Source organism: Mus caroli, unplaced genomic scaffold (genome assembly GCF_978045245.1).
Source record: "Mus caroli unplaced genomic scaffold, Mus_caroli_1 scaffold_1, whole genome shotgun sequence".
Lineage (NCBI taxonomy): Eukaryota > Metazoa > Chordata > Mammalia > Rodentia > Muridae > Mus > Mus caroli.
In genome coordinates, this window is record NW_028227256.1 from 129,278,114 (window position 1) to 129,301,701 (window position 23,588).

General features: G+C 49.8%; 1 protein-coding gene across 11 annotated transcripts in view; it reads right to left on the minus strand.

The window, feature by feature from the left end:
- Positions 1-23,358, minus strand: part of Nfasc (neurofascin) — a 173,766-nt gene extending 150,408 nt beyond the window's left edge. For 9 of the 11 annotated variants that reach the window (XM_029478694.2, XM_029478681.2, XM_029478680.2 and 6 more), the window contains exon 1: positions 23,252-23,358. In XM_029478694.2, the coding sequence (XP_029334554.1) occupies positions 23,252-23,358 (107 nt within the window). Of the gene's footprint in view, positions 1-23,246 lie in introns of all 11 variants that reach the window. The other 2 variants (XM_029478689.2, XM_029478664.2) reach the window with 2 other exon arrangements.
- Positions 23,359-23,588: the final 230 nt, after the last annotated feature.

Consider the following 23,588-nt stretch of genomic DNA (forward strand, 5'->3'; position numbering starts at 1 on the left):
GCCATGGCAACGCCTTCCTGCCTGGTACCCAGGAATAAATTATTGATCGGGATAGTGGTTCTCTCCCCTTCACAAAGCCCCCAGTGCCCTCTTCACTGCCATCATTATTCTCCTTCCACTCCACATGCTCTGAATTTGCCTTAGTGATTCACTCTGAGACCCAACTGGAGTCCAGAGAAATCACAAGGTCTGCTCTATACTCCCCAGGCTGTTCCTTGTCATCACACAGCTTTGGTCTTCCAACCACCTGTTACAGACAAATTATATTGTCTTCAGACTCCTGCTGAAATGCTAACCTAGGACAAGCGAAGAAATACGCAGTTACTATCGTGGGCTCTAGTCCAATAATAGCCTGATGAGACATCGGGGTGTAGACAGGCACAGGGAGAAAAGGGTGTGAAGACACAGAGGAAGTGGCTGCCTATAACCACAGGGAGAGCTCAGAGAAGATATCATCCCTGGGAACTTCTCCATCTCATACTTTAGCTTCGAATGGGAGGAAGTGAGTGTCTGTCATTGAAGCCACCTGGTTTATGGCATTTGTATTGGGTAGCCCTAGAAAACAGTATGCCCCCTAATTAGGAACCCCTGAAAGCCATCTGGAATCTTTGCAGGACTGAAAACAGTCTCATGGGGTCAGAGGACAGTAAGATGCCATGTGTTCCTGTCATGGGTTCCAAGACAGAGGCTACAGGAAAGGCAGAATAATCAGCCCTGACCAGCCACAGTTCTAGCAGCAGGTAGGCAGGGGCAAACAGCACAGGAGCTAGCACCTGTCCTACATCATGGGTTTCTGGGGGCTCCACCCTCTATAGCCTGAGAAGACAGGAGGCTGAAGTAACACATCAGGCTTGTTTTCAGGAAGATGGGGAGCCTACTGTCCAGTGGGCAGAGATGGAGAAGGGTCCCTATCTCAAGAGACAAGCATGAGCCAGGTAGACCAGACAAGTCAGAATTCCACACAGTGTCAATGTGGCTATAAAGTAACCCAGCCACTGTGGACTCCAGGATTGCAGGGACTATGGCACAGCCCTTAGTTCTACCCCCAACAATCTCCCCCAAGAACCAGGAACAGGCACTACTCACACAAGCACCGTGCCTCTGTTCAGCAGCATTGTTTATGCAGCTGAAGGTCCACCAGCAGGTGAATGGAGAGAGAAACTGTGTAAATATAACACAGAATAACTCAGCCATCGGAAAGAGTACTGAAGCACGCCACAGTGTGCACGAACCTCCAGGGTATTAGTGAAAGCTGAGTGAACAGACACAGGGAGCTGCATGCTCTGTTTTCATGGGAATATCCACCCCTGTTAAATCCATGCAGAGAAAGCACTCAAATGGCCACCAGGGACTGAGGAGAACAGGAGTGGGTGTGTTGCTCATTGCATAGGAGATATTCTCTGCAGTGAGGCAAAGTCTGAAACTAGGAAGGGATGGTGCTGTAAAGTTTCCAGCCTAATTTGGAGTTTCAACCCCACTTTTGACCATTCAGTTCCCAGATAAAAGACACACTACTTACATTATTTACAATAAGCCCTAAACAGTACAAGAGCTGGGCAGAGATCTACCCTCCATGCTATTAGAATCTAGTTCCTATCGATAACCCCGAGTCATTACTTACTATGTTCCATCTGGGTTGCTCTTAACTCCAATTGGCCAGCCCTCAGGGACACTTTTTTTTTTATGGCTCACCTAACCTATGGCAGCTTCTCCCTCCTCCTCTTCTTGTGGTTCTTGCCCCTACTCCAAAGCCTGGAAAACCTAAACTCCACCTATGTCTCTTCTGCCCAACTCTTGGCTGTTGGCATCTTTATTTACCAATCAGAAATAACTTGGGGCAGGGTCACTTGGGTCTATGTGCAGACTCAGGTCTTGGGGGCCACACTTTGCATTACAATAGACAGCAAGACCAAACTTCAACCGGGTGAGGCTGTGCAACACAACAAATCAAAGTCAATTCAATGTTCACTTTAAATTTGTTAGCTCTTTTTGAGGAGTGTACTGAGAATCGAACCAAGGGCCTCGTGCATGTGAGGCGAGTTTGTAACCACTGCACTATAGCCACAGGGTTTCTTTTTGAGACAGGGTCTCAAGACTGGCCTTCAGCTTATGCTCTCTCTTCAGGCCTTGAACTTCAGATGCTCCTCCTCGGCCTCCCAGCAGCTGCACTTACAGGCCTGCACCACTAGGAATGGCTGAAACTGCTAAGTTTTGAGCCTCGGCAAACTATTAGCTTTTAAAGTTAAGCACTGTGTAAAGGGAGATTGCTACCATTCTCTCTGTGTCTTTGCCTATGCAACAAGGGGGTTTTGTGAGCACATCCTTGCCCTTCCTCATATAGGCAGGGAGGCAGGTTGGACTTCCCCAGTTAAAAAACATTCTGAAAGCTGAAGCCCATCTGATGAACTCAACTGTACTCAAGCTGCAGCACGGCCACTGAAAAGTGCATTGTGTGGAGTCACGTGGATGGATTTTCCTTCTATCCCTCATTTGGTGACTGAGCCTGAGTCCTGGGATCCTGGTTAAGGGCCCTCAATCAAAGCACCTAGCAGTACTGTTAGGAGGCTGAGATGAAGGTCTCCAGGCAGGGGCACTGGGCATGGTCAGGCACTAGAGACAATAAGATGACATTGGGAAAGCACACATTAGCTGATGCTCCATGTACTGATAAGTGTGTCTTGCACGGTAGCCTCAGTACCTCAGCATCCTTGAAGGTAGTGGGTCTGAAGATCAGTTGCCTGGCAACCCAGAGAACTTCCCAAGGGGGACTGAACAGCTCCTGCCTGAGCAGGGTTGGAAAAGGACCTTAGCTAAAGACTCATCTCCTGATGCCAAATGATAAGAAAGACTCCAGTCCATGTGGGCTGGTGTTAAGATGAACTGCCTGCCTGTCTTATGATGTATGCCTGAGGAGGAGCTGGGCAGCCCAGAAGGACAGGAGAGGGGTTTGTGTCTACAAGGACAAGAGTGAAAGGACACAGCAACCAGAGGGTTAATCCCAGGGTGTACAAGGGTGCCCTCCCTCCTCACTGCAGCATCTGCTGGGAAGCCACAGGTAATTAGGACAGCTTAGAGGATTTCCTGGGTCAGGAGGTTGCAGGAGATAGTCCAACTGGGCTCTATCAGGCCAAGCTCCCAGGGGCTGAGCTGGCCCCTTCCCCGTTTTGGCTGGGTTAAATGCCAGCCCCAAATGAAGAAGCCCACGTGGTACAAACAGAGGTAGGCAAGGCTACCTACATACAGCCCTGCTTATAATAAAGCCCTTCAATAAGCCCAAGGCCAAATAAGAGGACATGTGTATGTGTGTGTGTGTGTGTGTGTGTGTGTGTGTGTGTGTGTGTGAGAGAGAGAGAGACAGAGACAGAGACAGAGACAGAGACAGAGACAGAGACAGAGAGACAAGAGACAGAGAGAGACAGAGACAAAGACAGAGAGACAGAGACAGACACAGAGACATAGAGAGACAGAGAGAGAGCAGAGGCTAGTCTAGGAATTCTGTTCCTGCTGAATCTTCATGATTAAACAGGAAGCTGGGTGAGAGAGGGCAGGACAGCAAAATGACAGCTGCAAAGGGTAGGCTAGTGGTTGAGGTTAGCCTGGTGGTTGAGGTTAGCCTGGTTAGGCTAGTGGGCAAGTCTAGGCTTATGAGACAAGTCAGAAAGCTCACCCAGAATTCTTCCAGGAAAAGAAAAAGAGAAAAAGTTACGTAGCCTCCAGCTGGCTCTGTTCCTCTCTCCTCTCCTCCCCACAGGCAGGCCATCATTTGCCAGGAGAGAGGCAGGAGAATACCACAGGAGAATACCATACCGAACTGTCCCAATGGGTGGGAGCCAAAGAAAGGCAGTAGTCTGAGAGGCCCAGCAGAGAAACTCATTCACACCCACACCAATGGGGACTCCCTTCCCCAAGTGAGGAAGCCAAGGTCATCAGAGACTTCTCTCAACTTGTCACGACATAGGGAAGTCTGGCACAAACCTGACATGATAGCAGGAACCATGTGAACAGCTGAGCTCAGGACACACACAGCAAAGTCTCCCACAGACACCATCAGAACACAATGAACCTGTTCAAGGCCAGAGAATTTGAGCTTCCACTGATTTGTGAAGACACCCCAAAATACTCAGGAAGCCTGAGACAGGTCTAGGTATAAGGAAACGTAGAAAGAAAGCGGTAGGCTTGTGGACTCGGAGGCCACACAGCCTAAATGGGGTCTTTCTCTCCCTCCCTCCCTCCCTTCCTCCCCCTCCCTCCCTCCCTTCCCCCTCCCTCCCTCTCTACTCCCTGTCTCTCTGTCCCTTTGTCTCTGTCTGCCTCTGTCTCTCTCCCCCTCCCTCCCTTCCTCCCTCCCTATCTCTGTCTTTCTGCCTCTCCCTCCTTCCCCCTTTCCTTCCCTCCCTCCCTGTCTCTGTCTCTCCTTTCCTCCCTCCCAGTTTCTGTTTCTCTGCCCCCCCCCATCCTTACCTCCCTCCCTCCGAGAGTGCAGGTGGGGGATAGATGGCCAAAATTGATGGTTAACATATAAAAGTGCCAGCTAATGTGATTATGGAAACTAAAAGCTATCCTCAATTATCTGCAGGAAATGTCAGGCCCAGGCCGGCTTCCCTCAGAGCCTAAGCATATTCTAAACCAGCCACTTTCAATGTGGATTCCCAAGTACATAAAAGCATTTGTTTTCAGTCTTAACCGCAGAGAAATTAGGAAGGATAATCTAGGTACATTTAAAAAATTGTATCAAGTCATTTGTTCCTGAACCGAATGTGAGCTACAGATTATCTGGGGTGGGCTTCCGGGAGTCTGCTGCCCATCTGTTACTGCGGCCATGAAAAAGATCAAGCCAGGCCGCTAGGAAGCTACACAGGGACTGGACTTGTGGCAGAGATGAAGACACTGAGGCTAGCAGAGACCCAGGTGTGCCCTGAAACCAAGTCATGGGGAATTCTCAGACCAGACCATCAGACTATTACCTGCCAATGGACCCCAGTCCTCATCCAGAGGTCTCTGTTGCCACCCCAAAAGTACCTAAAATTTGCTTGATTTTATTTTGTTGGTTTGTTTTGAGACAGGCGCTAACTGTGTAGCCCCGGTTATCCTGTAACTCACTGTCAGCTGGCTGACCTCACACTCGCTGGTACCTCCATGCCAGGTCATTTCGATGAGGTGTGTCCAGGAGTGTGTCTAGAGCCATAGGGCGCCACACCAGTACTCCTGGGAGACCCAGGACCAAGCCCCACGTTCACCCATCTAAGGACTAAATTTCACTAAAGAAATTTGAGCTTTAAGCGGGGGGAGGGCTACACTTGGGTCTGAGTCTCTGGCGGCTCCAACATTGGAGCCAACAGATCAGCCTCATCCCAGGGTCAAAGCCCCAGCTTCAGCATACCCAAGATGGAGAAGTGGCCACTTCAGCTCTCTCCACCTTCTGTCTGAGATCAGCACTATCAGATCTCAAGTTCTCTAATGCTCCCTCATCTCAAACAGCCAATGTTCTTGTAGTTAGAAAGCTCTCTGCTAGCCCGGAGGGAAAGTTGCTCTCTGAGAAATGAGTTCCCAAAAAGCATGTCCAGTCTCATTCCCAACAACAATTCAGGGCTGACAGTGTGGCCCTGTCCCTGGCCCTGGCCCTGGCCCTGTTCCTGGCCCTGTCCAAACAATTATCCCCCAGGGTTTCCAGTCCCCTCAGGACCTTAGAACCCAGAACATCAGAGCCAGGAGTGTCCAGAGACTTCTCTCTGACGTTTCTCACCTTTTCATCTTTGAGTTACCCTGGAAACTGTGTATGTTTCGGTTTTGTCTGTTAAATACTTACTTTATTTGAGTATGTGCATGCATCTCCGTATATGTATGTGCACATGTGTGTGCACGTGCTCATGGAGGCCAGAGAGGGTCCTTTGGTGCTAGAGTCACAGGCATTTGTGAGTCTCTCTGCATGGGTGCTAAGACTCAAATCCATCTTTGTGACTGAGCAGCAATCACTCTTAACCACAGAGCCATCTTACCAGCCCTGTTTGTTTTTGAGACAGGGTCTCACTATGTAACTCAGGCCAGACGAAGTCTCACTAGGTAGCCCAGGCCAGACAAGGTCTCACTGGGTAGCCCAGGCTAATCGTACACTTACAATCCTGCTTCACCTTCCTGAGAGCTGGCATTACAAGCTTAATGTGCCATTCCCAAATTTAAAAATGTAAATATGTAGATAACTTTGATTATTTTATATTTAAAATGTTGTTTAAGATCAGTTTGGAAAAAAAGATCAGTTTGATCTTTTATTTTTATGAAGTATTATTTTAACATATTTATTAATAATTATTATACCTATAAAAGCAAATTTCAACTTTTCTTCCATTTAGGAAAAGCAAATGCTGTTTAATGTGTCTCAGGTTAACTAGATTTAAAACTTAAAAAAAACTTTTTTAGATGTCTTATCACACCAGGCTCTAGTGGTTTTATCAGATATTAATAGATAAAAATAATCTAAAGTTTCTGTCATACCCACATCTGGAAACTCATATATTTGCAGCTGTGAATGTTTTCAGACATGTCTCTGAAACATGTACATCTCTAATAAAGATATTTACTTCCAAGAGATGAAAGTCCACTTTGGACGTAACTGTCACCTTTTAAAGTACTGGAACCAGCCTGATACTAATGTAATAACTACTGCCGAATGAGCACAGTGGTAACCACTGTGTTCAAACACATTGGGGAAAGGCGTGGTGTCAGGCCCCTCCTTAACTCTATGAAGCTCCACACAGCAGGGAGCAGCAGGTAAGATGTCCCCAGGGATGGACAGGTCAGGGACTGCTCGCCTCTGCACACCCCTTATGCCCTGCATGCAGAGAGATTCCTCAGGTGAACAAGGAAAGAGACGGCTTGGGGGTTAAGAGCAGTCTTCTGGCTCTGAGCTCTCTCTTCTCAAGATGTCCCTTAAGGAAAGAATGGCCCCATTCCCCATGTGGGCAGCGGACAGTGTGGCCGTGTCACCAGGTCAGGCAGGAAAAGCGGACTGCCTGTCCGCCTAGGCGCCCTTGAGGCAGGAACACCTCTTTTCCCTTGGTAAAGAAAACCCTTGGTAAAGGTTTCCTGGATAAATAATCGAATGTGTGACCGAGTCTTAGGAAAGAATTCATCAGGGGCAGGATCAGGCTCCCAGCCCCAGAATCTTGCCTTGACTGTTCTTGCCCACACCCCTGAGTTGAGACAGTTTCAGTTTCAGAGAAGAGGTTCGCACCTTCAGCCGCTGGCATTTCCAAGAGCAGAGGACCAGTGCATCACAGGGGCAGAGCACAGAGCTGGGAGTCAGGGGACCTGAGCTTGGTCCTGACTCTAGACATGCAGAGTTGGTGTCACCTGGGACCATTGCCTGAATGCAGTCTCGTGCTGGGCTCCAACCCTTAAGAGACTGAGGTGGGCGTATGTGTGCTCCAACAAGCCCCACAGGTGACCTGGATGCAAGCGAAAGCTGTGGGCCATAGCCCAGCCTGCTGAGGCATCTCTTGCACAGTTTTGACAGTGTCTTCGACAGTGAGAGGGAGATGCCCTGGACAATGAACGGTATCAGCAGTGACAAGACACATCAGTTCTCCCAGGTGCTGAGCACTCATGTTAGCACATCTTATAAAAGAATGGAATTGTCCTGAGGAAGCCATTATCAGCATCAGAAACAACCAGAGAGTGAGCTGAATCACTGCACTTGGGATGCCTACCCTGTAAGCTTTGATCCAAAAGCAGCCCCCCCCAAACAAACTACAGGCATGACATCAATACAGACATAGGTAAGCACTCACTTGCCAGGGCCAGCGATATCCCTGCCGTCAGCACCACACTCTAATCTCCACATGTCATACCTGACTTTTATATTATGAACACTACTGGTCTGGGCAGTTTACTGTTGCTGTGATACATTATAGTAGTGACAGTGCATACTGTCACTAGAATACATACAGTGCAGCTAGAAGCCAGAAGATGGAGGCCATGGAGGAGTCAAGTGCATTTGGAGCCCGGAGAGAATGGGCTGAGCATTCTCAGACTCTGGGTTCCAGCACTGTAAAACAGAGCAAAGCAACACATGGCTAAGAACACTGGTGTGTAAGCCATGCAGGCTGGGGCTGCTCCTGGCTTTGCTCAGTATCAGCAAGTCCCTTCCTTGTACTCACTTCCTCCCAGGTAAAATGAGGGACTTGATCCCAAAGTGTCCCCAAGCCTCCAGCGAGGCTGGTCTTCCTTCTGTTGAGACTCAGCAGGAAGAAATAAATGTAGGATAGACCCCTTGGCTGGGAAGATTCTTCTCAGGAGAATAAATATCGGTCACTCTGATTGAGAAGATCTTAACTCAAGCCCCTGTTGCAGTCTCCTGGCTGAGTGACACTAGGGAAAAGCCACTCAGGTCTCCACACTTCAGTTATGTGATGTGCCACTCAAGCAGGGCTGCTGACTGCATACCAAAGGTGGAGCCGGGTGAGACGCACATACCTTCAGCACACACATAGCACGCTGCCTAGCACAGGGGACTCTCTGAATGTCTGCAGCTGATCTTCTCCGGTCTCACCAATGCTAGTGCTGCTGCTGCTGCTTCTGCTTTGACAAAATCCAGGGATGGAGAGATAAAGGGCCTGGCCTCAGCATACCCCTGTCGACAATCCTGGCGGTCAGACCAAGTAATCATGGTCAGTTTATACTGAGTTCTCTCAATCTAGAACTCACGCTACTGGAGACGAGTCTTATCTTTTTAGGAGGCTTAACGCCTGCTTTTCTCTCTCTTCTACAAACACACACACACACACACATACACACACACACACAGAGAGAGAGAGAGAGAGAGGCCTTTTTACAAATACCACTGAAAATTCTATAGCAAAAGTTGAGCAAGTGCCAACTGCCCAGCTGTGGCTGATATATGGCTCCCCGAAGCTTCCATAAAGGCAACAATGAACAAGCCAGCTAGCCAGTAGCCACACAGCCAGGAGGGAGGCAAGTAAACAATGGGCTCTTCCTAGGCTTGGCTACCAAGTCCCGTGGCTGCTGAGACCAGGCCCTGGGACCCTGCCAGCACTGGGAGAGTACAGTGCTGGTCACATGGTGTTCTGGGACTTAGTCACTGGAAGAAGTCTGTCATGGGGTGATTGTTCTCCATCCCCCATTTAGAAACACAGGTCCTGCTTCACACTAGACAGACAGACAGACATCCACAGGCAAGATCTGGGCTTGCCTCACATACTGGATGCTCTACAGATGACCAACGCTCTGGGCTGTGTTTTGGTAGCAATTACACCATGGTTTAGTGTACCAAGTTGGTATGGCCTAGGAATAAGATAGCTTTAGATCACAGAAAATGATGGGAAGTAGACTCCATACCCATGTCCTGAGGCACACCTCACTTCTATTTCTGTTTCATTAACTGTCTTTCTTAGGTCAATTTCTCATCCATCCTTGACCTCTGTTTAAAAATCAAAAGAGCCATCCCGTCTTTCTCTCCACCCTTTGACCCTGTGAGCGTAGCCAGCATGAAGGAAATTAAGACTTCTGTGTCCTCGCTGGGATCGGAGTCAGAGCCCCACCTTTAAGGTTCCACTCCAAATGCCCCTCGGAGTCTTTCCAGACGCCACCGATCAAAATGTTCTCAGTGTCTGCTAAGCTGCGGGAGTTCTTGGGTGGGAACCACTCATTTGCATTTATATTTCATTATCTTGCCTAGGGAGCCATCTGTACAGTAAGCGAAAGCCGAGAACACTTCCTCAATGAAGGTACAAAGTTTTAAAAGTGAGAACTGCCTCTTTGTGCCCCCTGTAATTCTCTTTGTGCCTGGCACACAACTGAACACTTATCCCAGGCTCCAGGAAGTTTTGATTGTCCACCAAAGTCGCCTGGTGCTCCTATAAGGCGGGGCCTGAAGCTTCCGACAGGAAGTATTGTGGGGAAACCTAACTTTCACTGTGTAAGAAGAGGGTTCGTGGCCCTTAGGCACTTTTATCCTAACAACTCCAGGAAGGGTAAGCAGCATTGGACTCCCAGGCTTACAGATGAAAGTAGAGAAGATTGAAGTCATTTGCCAAAGGTCACATAACTAACGACCAGAGCCCTGGGTCGGGACCAGGCAGTCTGACTCCGAAGCCCCTGCTCCCACACTGCAGACACTCAAGCTTTTCCTCCTGTGAGCCTGGAAAAACAAATCGGGAGAAGCAGAGAAACCACGGAGAGAGCCATGTCAGGCTGAGAAACGCACAGAGAAAGGGCGTTAGGAGTGTGGGCAAGTCAGCATATGGAAGACCGTGCCAGTGTCCACACCCTGGCTGAGAGTGTTTGCCGGGTTTGGGTTTGCAAGAAGAGACCACTGGGAACCGAGAAGGTATTCATCTCACACTCTCATTTTCTACAAGTGCGTGGGGATTCGTTATCTAAGTAACATTTTCAATAATAAAACCAATACTAAAAGAGCCACAGTCCCAGCAAGCAGAGTGTCTTCTCATCACTGAGGGGTCACTGACCTTCTGGTCTGTCCCCAAATACCAGCATCTGGAGACCCCAGACGATGCCAAACAATTGAGAAAGAGAAAGAGTGTTGTAGGGCTTAGGAGTCCCACCTCCAGCTTTTCTTAGTGTCATCTAAAAGCTTTCTCTTTATATTCCAAGGATTCAGGAATACAAAAGAACCATGGGATATGCTCAGAGATGATTGTCCCAGTTGGGATTCAGAATGAGGACAGCCCTGGCTCCAACCCTGACAGTCCCATAGCCGCCATCCAAACAGCACTCAGAGCTGTATGATATGTCTCCTTTAAGCCCCAGTTCCTCCAGACCAATGGTGGGCACTTCCAGCACGCACATGTGTGCACCCCTAAATGTCAGGGCAGCACAACAACACACCGATGACCTTAAGGCTTGAGGGCAGCCAGGTGGAAGAGGACTTGGAACCGCCCTGGATGTCACCAGCCAAACTCATCCCCATCCCTGGATACAGTAGGTTCAATGCTGTGTCCCACAATACTCCGAGTAGGTGGTACAGGAGCTGTGCAGGAAACTGGTAGCCGAGAAAGTCATTACCTAAACCTGACCTCCACCATCAAACTGGCCTTCATGGTCTTACATGGAATGAATCATAGGTGACCAGGCTACGGTAACAGGGTACCCATTTGTACCCCAGGCTTACTGGGAAATCTACTTCTGCTATGGAAAGCTGGCCACATATAATCAGAGACAGACAGAGAATGTTCTAAGAAACACAGGACTCTGGGGACACCACAGACGTGGCGCTTTAGCCTAAAAGCTACCGAAGCAGAGACGCATAACCCTCTGTGCTGAAAAACCACACAGAACAACTCACAACGAAAACTTCCGCAAGTCCCAGATGTCGTCCTACAGATCCTGATATCTGTGGGACCAATATCTCAGCACAGATTGCCACAGAATACCCAAGAGGGAAGCCAGTCAAATTAGAAGATAGCCAGAGAACAGATACAGCTCATCGCCCGTCAGTGAGGAACGTCAGAGCGTTTAAATTAGCCTGAGCGTGGCACTAACCTGATAAGGTCCCACGTTAGATAACTGTCCTGCGCATAAAGGTATAAATGAACTGGCACCTGGACTAGCTGCCTCCCTCTACCAGACCATGCAAACTGGCCCTCCTGCCCTTGTGCTGACCAGCTTAGCCAAGGTAACTTCTGCTAGGATGTGTTCTGGATGTGTTCTGTGACGTGGGCATCGGCGTGGCAGCTGCAGCGAGGAAGGTGGGCAACAGGCGAGCAGACATCATGGCCTCCTTTCAATACTAGAGACAGGCAACCTGCTGGTTCCTACCCAGGGTGAGGCACTGGCAGCACACGGTGGAACAACCTGATGGCATCACACGTGAAAGCGAGGCCCAGGAGACTGTCTCTCCTCCTCACCTCTCCCATTCTCTTTTACTACCAGAATACAAAAGTGAATCTTGGAAGACAAAACACATCACACAGGTTCAGTGGTTCTGTCAAGCGCACGGGCTCATGGGGCAGCTGGTGACCTTTTGAGAAGGTACCACGGCCCCAGTCTCAGATACTGAAAGGGCTGAGGGCTGAGCACTGCCTTCATAATATGCCACCAGCCTCGGACAATGCCCATGTGCAGACCCTTACACTCTCAAGAGAAGGCTGGACTTCCTGAGGTCCCCAGACTTCATCACTGGGACAAGGAAGGAACCATTAGGAAGGCCAGAGCTGACAACTCTTATAAAATATAATGCATCAAGGGGGTACCATGGCGGGCCCATGAGATGAGCTATGTTTACGGGATGTTCAAATGGGAAAGACCCAGATCCATCCCAACAGGTATGCAATGCCTCCTTCTAATGAGGATACAGTGTCTAATTCAAGGGTTATCACAAAGTAAAATGACACGCTCATTTAAATGGGTCTCTGAAGTGGGCACTTGTAGCTCAATTCTTGACCTGAGAGAATTAAAGCCAGAGAGCATCAAATGGCTTGTCCTACACGTTAGCCTGGACTGTCAGGTCCCTAGTCAGTAGCTTTCCTGCCATTCCACGCTGGAATCATCCCCACTCACTCACAGTTAGTAAACGTCACAGGACAGTTACCAAGTTCCTAACCCTGAACACCACTGTGAGTTGCTGTTTCAAAGAGCTAGATTTGCCTGCTCTAAGCAACCAGACTCTGTGATCCCACATGACTGACAGTACAGCACAGCAGCAAACATCAGAGCCATCAGTCCACATGGGCCGTGGCACTAAGTGAGAGAGCTTAAGTATCATGTCACCAGCTAAGCCAGGCTCTCGTGCTGACTGTGAACTCCTGTGGTCCAAGCACTAACTAGCAACAATGCTGCAGGATACAGTGCCCTGGGCTAAGGAAGAGAGAGGCAGATGCAAAAAGAAGAAGAAAACCAACCAGCAAAGTAAGCTGTATATTTCCCTATCCTTGAAGGGCCTGCATCCACGCTAGAGCATGGCTGGCCCAGCCTGCAGAGCCTGGAGTGATTAGGTGGGATGGGTCTCAGAGTCAATGTCTTGTAAATGCACACCCACCCCAGAAGATGTGTTCTTACATCTTGGCAGGATTCTGATTGGCATACAGACCCTCAGGCCCAGTCCAGACTTGCTGTGTCTGAGTCTGTTTTCTAATAGAAGTCCAGGGATGCATATGTGGAGGTCGGAGGAGCACAGTGGGAGGGAGGGGCAGTGAGAAGGAGACCCCTCTCCAGCAGCCAACAGAGAACCCCTCCCCAGTTGCAGCTGAGACATGCAGACCACCTTCTCCTGCTAGGCAGCCCACTCCTTAGTAACTAGAGAAGGGGCCTCGGGTGACCTTTAGGGACTATATCTCCTGTCTCCTCCAGCGATGCACCTGGACCTGCATCTGGGAACTCCGTGTTCTAGAACTGTGAGAATCTCAACGCAACCCTCTGAGGCTAAGAGGGGCCTACCATCCTGTCACCATTTTAGCAGTGAGAAGCAAAGGGAACTCCCCCTCCCACACAGTCCTCCTTCCCTCTGTCCCCTCATAAGCTCCCTCAAAAGCTCTCTGCATGGAAGAGGGGAGCTCGGGATAGCACCGCCTTGCTTTGCCCCAGTAAGAGAGACCAAGCTGCCTGATCACCCATAAAGACAGCACTGTGGATTCAGGCATGGAGCTGGCTGGTACCAGCTAAGCTCGTGAAGGAGGGAATCCTCTGAGATGACCAGACAGAGACGCATACATCATCCACCCTCCAGCATCCTACACTCCAGCCCCCACCGTCTCCAGGCCAGCACTTCTGTCTTTGTTTCTATCTCTGTGTATGTGTGTGTCATTTCTCACACGTGCCTGCCTTTGCATTCCCATGAGACTGAGAGCAACCGGGCTCCACTCCTCTTTCATCACGGCCCACAGTACCAAGCATGGAGACTTAACACCCGGTAGAGGCTCAATAAATACCGTTTGTATTCACGTGCACAGTTTCGAGGGGTCAGAGACTTCGCTCCAGGGTAACAAAGAGCTACTCACAAGCACTTATTAAGGATGGCTCAGAGCACATTGGGGTTCTGTAGGAGAAATATACAACACTAAAGTATCCCTTGAAAAGATGTGCACTCTGGTTTGAGAAATCACTAGCACAGGACAAGCCTAAGAACAGCCACCCAAGGATATCAGGCACACCCTATCACAGATAAGACAGGCAGTCCGACGGCCATCACAAAGCCAGTTTCTGCTTTATACCTTGGCTCATCTATCGCTTGGCACTTGTTAACACTCCCTTTGTTTGCCGTTCCTGTTCACCCTCCCCACTTCTGAAGCCAAGCCTACTGCAGCATCTGAACAGGACGAGAATAAAGATTCCCAGAATTACAATCAGGGTTTGGTCAAGACAGAACCTTGCCTACCAAGTCAGTTCTCAACTGTGCTCATGTTCCCCGGGGCCAGGCGTCCAGAGCCAAACACATGGCTGTACTTGCCCCATTCAAAGCTCCAGGAAAATCTTGAACTGGGCCTTGGACATCTAATCAGAATTAAGGTATTCTTCGTCTGAGCAGAGGAGAACCCAGCAAGGGGTGCACTTGCTCCCATTGTACAACAAGACATGTTGGGGACAGGAGGACAAGGCAGCCACAAACTTCTGCTGGCTTTAGTATGAAGCCCTCTCCAGCATCACCAACCTTAGCTTCATCCAAATGTCTGCTTTGCTCTGTGCCAATGAGATTATGATGTACAGGACCGAACAGCATGGATAGGTGGCCTTGACCAAGGATTCTGACCATACACGAAGCTGTATAGTCTAGAACAGTGGCTGCTACCCACATGTGGTTGCTTAAATTTGACTCGATTCAAAATTCAAGTCAACTTTTAAAATTTTTAAATTACACACTTTGGGGGAAATGCACTCCCATAGCACACGAGTAGCACTCAGAGGATGCGTGTATCCCAGGGATTGAACTCAGGTCATCAGACTTGGAGGCAAGCACCTCTAACCAGTTCGCCCACCTCCAAAATGTAAACCTTGAGTACACCTGTAAGCCCAGAATTTAAGAGACATAAGGAGAAGAATTGTAAGTTCAAAGCCAGCTGGGCTGCATGAGACCCTGTCTTGAAAGAAAAAGATTTTTTTTTTTAATTTGCACGAGCCATTTTCAAGTACTTAGCAGCCACTTAGAACCAACAGCCACTATTGTGTGGTACAGATACAGGGCACTTCTAGCAGAAGTGGGAATAGGGAGTTCTGCTTCTAGCAAGCATGTGCACGTGGTCTTAGGAAACTCCTGTTTTCTCCAGATCAGCAGGAGGGATGTCAGATGCTCTGGCGGAAACTGAGGCAAGGCGGTACGTTTTCCCAGCGGTCTCTCACACAGAGACTTTGAAGTGACCTCGCAGGCTTCCATGTGGATGACCTTAGCACACATGCACACGCGCGCACACACACACACACACACACACACACCTGCACATGCACGAGGTATGTCCTTTAAGGGATCCATCCTTTTGCCTTCCACACAAGAGTTGTGGAATTAGACACCGTGACCAGCTAACAGCCAAAAAGGCTCACCCCCTGCCTTGTTCTAGTTAGTCTCACTTCCTGGATGCTTTGGGAGACTCTAAGCTCTCACCTGTCCTCACACAGGAGAAGAAAATTCGAGCCTCACGTCAGCACTGCGGACAGCGACAAGCTCCTGCAGGCGGCCCAGAAAGTTTCAGCACTGCTCTCACCAGCTTTGCAGGAGGACGGGCCCGAAACCATTAGGGGTGTGTGTGTGTGTGTGTGTGTGTGTGTGTGTGTGTTTCCTGCCCAGTCTTCACACTACAGCCTTGCTGTCTTGAAAACAAGAGTCAGTTCAGTTCAGAAACTTCAAAAGCTGTTCCCCACAAGGTCTCAAGCTAAAAGGGAAGTTTCATGTCCACATAGCTCTACCTGTACAATCCACTGTTCCCATTCATCATGACAGCCACAGAACTACTTCCTCCTACCCATGACTAAGACGCTGCCTTCTTTCCCTAAAAGAGCTACTGCCTGACCTCTGCCTCTCAAGAGACTCAAGCCAGCCACACCACTCTTCAAAACCTCCTCCCTTCCCTGACATCCCAAAGCATGCCTAGTTTATACGGTGAAGTAAGTATTAGCGTTTAAGGTTCCAGGTGAGCCTTATGTAGAAGAACTAGCTTTGCCAGCAGCTAGCTGTAGAGCCACACAGAAGTCACACTACAGTTCTAAGTCTCCGTTGTTTGACCAGCAGAATAATGATCTTGGTCTAAGGCATTTCTAACACTCATGAACCTAGCATGCTCTCAAAACAAGCTGTCCGTGAAATTGCCATGCACGCCATACTGGCTGCCAAGAAGACGTCAGAGGCCATGAGCAGTAAAAGCGAGGCAGGGGCCCAGGCTGGATGATCCAGAGAAGCCTGAGTAAATCCCCAACTCAGGTTTCCAAGGCTCCAGTTCCATTCAGTCTGTGATGACAATTGGAAAGAGATCTGGAGAGATCTGGTTTCTGTCCTTTCTTCTTTCAGTGCAGGAAAACTGCTTATACCCTCAGAAGCATTTTCCTAAAGAGCACGTCACCATGGAAAGATACCCTTACACGGTGGGTTCTTCAACAATGGCCTGGAAGCAATGTCTGGAACACAGACTTCCCTCAGCCAAGTGAACGGGCAGCTTGAGGCTCAGTACTGACTTCCCTGCTGACTGTGCAGAAGCAAGACAGACTGTGGGTAATATCCCAAAGCCTAACTTTTGGTGATGCCCCTATAAAGCTCATTTGTCTCATAAGCCAAGGCATTGCAAGAATGAGGGGGAAGCTAGCTTCAGACTTCGGCTCAATGGTCTAGTCCCTGTCAAAATGAGAGTTCTAATACCTCCTCCTACTTACAGCCTAGTCTCAGAGTAGCCACCCTTTCTATCTACATACAGTGAGATACAGGGTGATTGTTTTCCACTTGCACAAAGAGGAGCTACCAGGAATTTTTAATGGGATTTCCACTGCAAATGAAGATTAAACTAGAAGCAGAATCCAGCTGGAACGATTCCATCAACGTAAGCAGTACATGCGCACATGTGCACACACAAACATGTTTAAAACCTTATAGAACTTAAGTAACAAAAATGAGATGAGTTTAAAAATCACTGAACTCAGTACTGGAAATTTCCATTAATTTTTTTTTTAATTGCTGCTGGAGTCCATGGTAGGCACCAGTAGAAGATGGGGAATTCTCCTGACTGGGGAAAGTCCTCAGAATTGGTCTGCCATTCACTGTTATCTTAGAAAACCACAAGATCTGAGGACCATCCCAGCTGGCCTGATCTGCATCCAGCAAAGTTTGTTCAGCACACAAAGCCAGAACTTGGTCATTCCTGGAGGCTTGCCCCCAAGATAACCAACCGTGCTAAGTGCTCAGAGAAGCAAGGCAGGCAGACCCCACTATGACCAGGGAAGAGGAAGAATTAGGGGTACTTGCTTTTCTCCTAACAGCTCTGGTCAGTGAATTTTCAGGTCCTTATCCGGAGAACCATAGCAGGGACTTCCTCTCAGATGATGAAGACCAGAGCCACACACCATAAATGGTATAGTATACACTGTCCGAAATTAGCAAATGTCTTTTACATCTGAGCCCATGGGACTCAGACAGGGTCTTAAAAGCCTCAGTGTTGCTGGAGGAAGATGACATATCCCTGACCAAACAGCAAGTGTCTCAGAAAAGCCAGGCACTGCTGCTGAGAATGGTCACAATCTCACTGAAGGGCAGAACTAGGCAGGAAACTAAGATGCGGCGCTGGGTGGGGTAAATGGTAAGACAGTAGCCCTGTGCAGCCTTTCTCCAACTCCAGTCAGTGCCCAGGACTGACCCTAAGACCAATGGAGAAATCCTCCCTTCCAACTCCAGAGCTAATCTGGGCCTTTTATCTCGTTAACTTTGTTTATGGTGATCCTGTAAGAGGTTCTAAAGTCTTCCAAGCCCCTCTCTAATTAAATTCATTACAACAGATTGGGGCTTTCTTTCTGGATCTCAGAAAACTTAACAACACAATTAGCATTATAATGATGAGAGAGAGGGGCTGCCAGGGAGGAGGTGGGGTTGGGGGGCAGGGGGGGGGGGGAGGACAGGAGCAGGTGAAGGAAGAGAGACAGCCCATGAGGCAGCTGCTTCTCTGAGGAGGGAGCTGCAGGAGTGGGGGGGATGACCCCACAGTGCCCCGAGCACTCCAGTTCTTTTCTTTTGAGAGAGTCAAGACAGCAAGAAATTAATCAATGACAGAAATCCCAGAGACGAGGATTCACAGAAACAGAAACCTTCCAATTTGACAGAGAAAGAAACACAGCTATGTTCTGTCAGTAATTGGACCAGAGGCCCACATATGTCCCCTCCCTGCCAGTCTGTATGTGTCAGGAAGCCTTGGGGTGGGGGGATGGAGTAGGGGTGAGAGCAGGCAAGGTGAGGCAGAGAACCCTAAGCCGCCAAGTGTTTGCTTCTCCCTCTGGTGTGACCTCAAAGGCAAAGGAGCAGTTTCTATTGTACCATGTCACCTTCCCCTAAACCCCCTGATGCCCCTTCAGCCTGAGCTCCTCCTCCTTGAGAAACATGACAGTCTAACTTCTGAGCACAGCTCAGGGTTCTGTGCACAGTGTTGCTCACAAGGTGTTTTCTGTGCCTCCCATTCTATGTCTTTCAGGAAACAGAAGGTACCCAACATGCTCTCTGAGCCACTCTGGTGTCCCTCCCATTTCTTGATTGTTCTACCAGAGCTTGGAAACTCATTCTCCTATGTAAAAGAGAGGCTTTAGTGTCAAACACATAGATCTAAATCCTAGCTCTGCAAAGTCACTCATCCTATGATCTTCAACCAGCAACCACCTCTGGGGAGTCTGTGGTTATCTGTGAAATTGAATCCTGAACATACCTGGTTTTGCACATTTTTATGAGGATCAAGTGAGGGGGCACAGATAAAGCACACAGTAGGGCACCTAATACACAGTAAGCATTCAACAGTGAAGACTCCTCCACTCTGCTGCTACTGCTTCTTGGCTGGCCTCAGGAGAGTGGCTCCAGAGTTCTCAGACTGGCTGGACGATCTGACATATGCCCTGGATCAGCAACACTGTAAAAATGCCTACTTAAGCTCTTAGGGCAGCCATTGGCTTCCAGGCTCCCCTGATGTCCCAGAAACCAAGCCATAAGCACTCAACCTGTGCCCTGTGGCAAGGCCTGATCCTTCTCTGAGTCAGTGAGTCCTCTGGTGACTGCTCAAAGGTTTGCCATCAAACTCTTCTAGGCAAAGCAGGCAACGTGTCTAGCCAAAGAGTTTTGCTATCACGGTAGGTTCTCTGTCCACTGTCACCCCTCAGGCATGCACCTAGAAGAACAAGAACTCTTCGACCTTTGTTACAGCATTTCTTATGTGATTTTGGGGGATAATTCCACTTCCTTCCAATGCATCACACACTATCTTGCACAGGTCCTGACACAGCTCAAAGCTCAGGATACTGGATGTGTGGGAACAGGAAAGGCTACCCACACAGATGAAAGTGTGTCTCTGTTCTGGCTCTTTTACTAGTGCATCTGTGGAGGCTGGAGATAACCTGATCAACTGCATAACTTTTAAGGATTTCCCCTGTTCATCTTCAACTTCTCCTCCCATATGGACATATATGATGGCTCCTGCCTGAGCCTCCTTATACCTATAAGACCCTTCCCATGTGTCAGAGCTTACTGTGTTCCCTTGCCTTACTTCTGAACATGACTGTGTGTCATACTTGCTGTTCCTTCAACAGACGGGGAACCTTCCCTGGGGATACCCAGGCCTGTCCTCTGAGTGGCTCTGACATTCCAAGCCCTTACTAGACCACACTTTGCCTCTAGAATATATGTTCAAAGAAGATGGGATTAGGAAAGCTAAGTAGCCTCTACCTTTCCCCAGGGTTCCCTGTGGATGCGTCTCCATCAAACTCCATGGTTCAGCTGCACACAGAATAACCAAGCTCTCGCTGTGTAAGCTGGGGACCTGATGGCACCTTGAATCTCACCTCCACCCCCAGCCTTTCCTAGGCAGTCATCATCAAGATCAGCTCTGAGCTACTATTCCAGGTGGCTCTGGGCAAGAGGGACTGGTACCAGTAGGATTCGGGATCCTGTAGTTAGTTCAGCATCTTTGTCTGCCCAACGTCACTCAGGCTTCTCTTTATGATTTGTCTGATGACCTGTCTCCCTCTTCCATGATACCAGAGCTCTGAGAAGACCTGGCTCTGTCCTTGCCTTCCCTCTCTGAGCTCGGTGGCAACATACTGCAGGGCTTAATGAACATCTGAGGCAGGAGTGAACATGAACCCAGTCTTACTCAAGTTCCTCTCCTTCACTCTCCACGGCTTGCGTCCAATCAAACACAGTAGGACCAGGACCATTCTGCCTCTTCCTTCCTGACTCCCTAAGGATTTCTGTTTCTAAAGACAGAAGGAGATGCTCACACCCCACAACAATTGGATGGCTTCAGAGATCGCCATACTTCTGGCATCCAGACCACCCTGGGAGAGAATTGTGGCATGGGAAGTGAGGAACAAGTTGCGACAGATGATGGGAGAAATCCTGTCCCAGAGTCACTGCAAAACAGGACCCTCCTGAGATCTGCCCCACCTCAAACCCAAACCTCAGATCTCAGCCACCCCTCCGTGTGACGATGAAAGGACCAGCCAGCCGCTGTAAGCAGAGCCTGCTTCTGTCCACAGGGAACCACTCCTGCATGCAGTTCCACCTGAGCCAGCCAGTGAAGCACAATTGGCAGGTCCTGCCCCTGCTCCCTGGGGAGCTGGCTCTGCTGTTGGCGTGCCTGGATTTAACTCTCTGTAGCTTTTGTGATGCCAAACAAGGGGGCAAGGGCTGAGATTCATTGCACAAAGCTGGGAAATATGTAGGCTGTTATCAGAAGCCCCATTTAACCTGAGCCCCAATCAAGCACTTAAACGTCAGAGCCTTGATCCAATCAGCTCCCGACAACAGCTGCAGGTGATGCTTCTCTGATACCAGGAAAAGCTGGCAGATCGGAGGCCCCGACGCCAGGAGAAGCTTCCCGCCCTGCCCCCACGGGCAACGGGGAGGGGACCAAGAAGGGTGACAAAGCCGATGTAGCCAGTCTCCCAACACCATGTCCCCTGAACAGACACAGTCTGGAGGCCATACGGAATTACCACAGCCCACATTTCAGTCAGCTGTGTTCAGCCCCTCAGTATTCCAAAGCAAGAACCTCTGGGGAAACAACCGGGACCAGACTGCAGTTTGTATCTTACCTCCTCTAAAGCCTAGGGCTTTAGAGGAGTCTTTGAGGCAGGGGATTGGGAAGCCAGCCCCTATTTTACAAAGGCATATACAGTTTCTTGGGTTTTGTCTCTTTTCTTATAATATCATATCCTCTCTCTCTCTCTCTCTCTCTCTCTCTCTCTCTCTCTCTCTCACACACACACACACACACACACACACACACACACACACTCCTTCGGCCTAATCCAAAGAGTAAGGGTAGAAAATTGTCTCTCTCTGAAGAACCAGCTTAGTCAAGGCGAAAGGTGAGATGTACTGGACAGGAAGGTGATCCCTCCTCTCTCATTTGCCTCCTGCATGCAGCTCCACCAATCCAGCATCCTTGGTCACAGGGAGGACTGAGTTCTGCCTCCTTTCCTCTGGCTGCCCCCACAGCCTCTCCAGGGTCTTCCTTGCTCCACACCCTCTCCCTGGGCAGCTTCTACTTGGGCTTCAGTTCTATGGGATCTGAACCTGCTGGTCTCTGGCCCTATTCAAACCACACATCTCTTGCGCACCCTGGTCTCAAAGGCTATGGCCTGCCCTTGCCTTACTGAAGATTGGATCTGGGCCCAGCAAGGCTCACCTCAGTTCCAAGGTTAGAGGAGGCACATCAGGGCCCTCCTATCAGAGAAAGAGACAGGCAAGAAGAGGAATATTGTCACCCTCTCCTCTGGAGCTAGAGGAGGCATCTTTGTCCAGAACCACACACACACACACACACACACACACTCATACACAAAACACACATACATGCTCATACACAACATACACATTCATACACAACATACACATTCATACACAACACACATACACACAAGCATGCACAACTCAGCCAATAAGCCAAGGGAGGAATGAAAAGTAGACCCTGGCTCAGGGAGTAAGGGGGGCTGTTATGGGACCACAGTCTCCGTGATTCAGCAGTCTGACCACTCCCAGTCATGTCGTGGGTCACACTCAGGACCATTCCTGATGCCAGAATGCTGGCTTGAAAGCTGAGGAAGAGTCTTTGCTAAGATCCCAACTCTTAGGCCCTCCAGCAAGGTTTCTCTGCCAGGCTTTTGCAGCCCAGGACTCAGGACAAGTCTCAGGAGCTTGAGGGCCATTCCCTTGGACCTGCCTCTTCTCCCAGCCTCAAGCCCTTTCCGATCCCATCTAGGAAACAAACCTGAATAGTTCCAGGAGAGGAGAGGACCACACAGAGGCCTACAAACCCAAGTATCTCTCTTCCAAAGCCATGAACAGGCTCAAACATGCAGCAAAGGGCTTTAGAGAGGTTGAATTCACAACAGTGAACACCTGGCCCGCTGAGCCCTAGGCCTCTGTGGCAGAGTAGGACGATGCATGGGTGGGTAGACTGAGTCCAAGCCCAGTCAGCACCGGATCTACATCACCACGAAGGGCAGGCAGAGAAGGTGAATGGGTAGTAGGCCGGCTAGGAACCAAGGAGAGTAGGGGAGATGTTCCAGAGGGAGTGTGCAGGATGAGGAAACAAGGAAGCCACCTAGAAGGAGTTGGGACTGGGTGTGAAGATGGGGATGGGGAGGATAAACTGGAAGGGAGCAAACGGAGGCCAGCACTACACAGGGCCTCGGGAGGGAGGGCAAGCAGAGGGGCCACGGGTGAGGCAGGAAAACATAAGTGGAATGGGGAACTGAAAAGTGAGGTGTACAGAGAGAAAACACAGGGGCTGGCTGGTCTCCAATGGTGAGGCTGAGACAGCGAGGAAGGAGAGAGAGCGAGGGAGAGGGATGGAATATGGGATGTTGCCAGCCTAGTCTGAAAGGGTATTAGGGTGGAGAGGGCTGAGAGCTGGAGAGAGACACCGCCAGAATCTGGTGGGTTCCGGGCAGGTGGCAGTGTAGTGAGAAAAAGGCACAGGGATGTGGATGGAGGGGGATGGGACAGGTCGGGGGATGCAGATGAACTGAGGAGAGCGGAATCGAACGGGGTGCCGCTGGTTGGGCTTCCGAGACCGGGTTCTGCTACCCTACCGGGTACCCGCGCTCACCTTACCTCGAGGAGCTCCGGCTCCAGCCCCGGGCGCAGTCCCAGTTGTCCGCTCCCGGCGCCGCCACTTCCCTCGCGTCCCCTGCAGCACCTCTCGCTGCCAGCCGCCGCATTAGGGCAGAGACTAGCCCGTGCGCGCCCCCGGGCGGCCAGCGCGTCCCCGGCGGCCTGCGTGCGCGCCCCCGAACCCCTCCCTGCGTACGAGAAGCTGGGACCAGGACCCAGCAGGTCTGATGGATGCTCAGGTGCCACAGTCCGCCCCACGCGCTAAGGATCAAGTTGCAGAACCAGAGTCTGGGAACCCTGTTTTCTCCCTTGATCTTGGATGCTCCTTCAGAAGAGT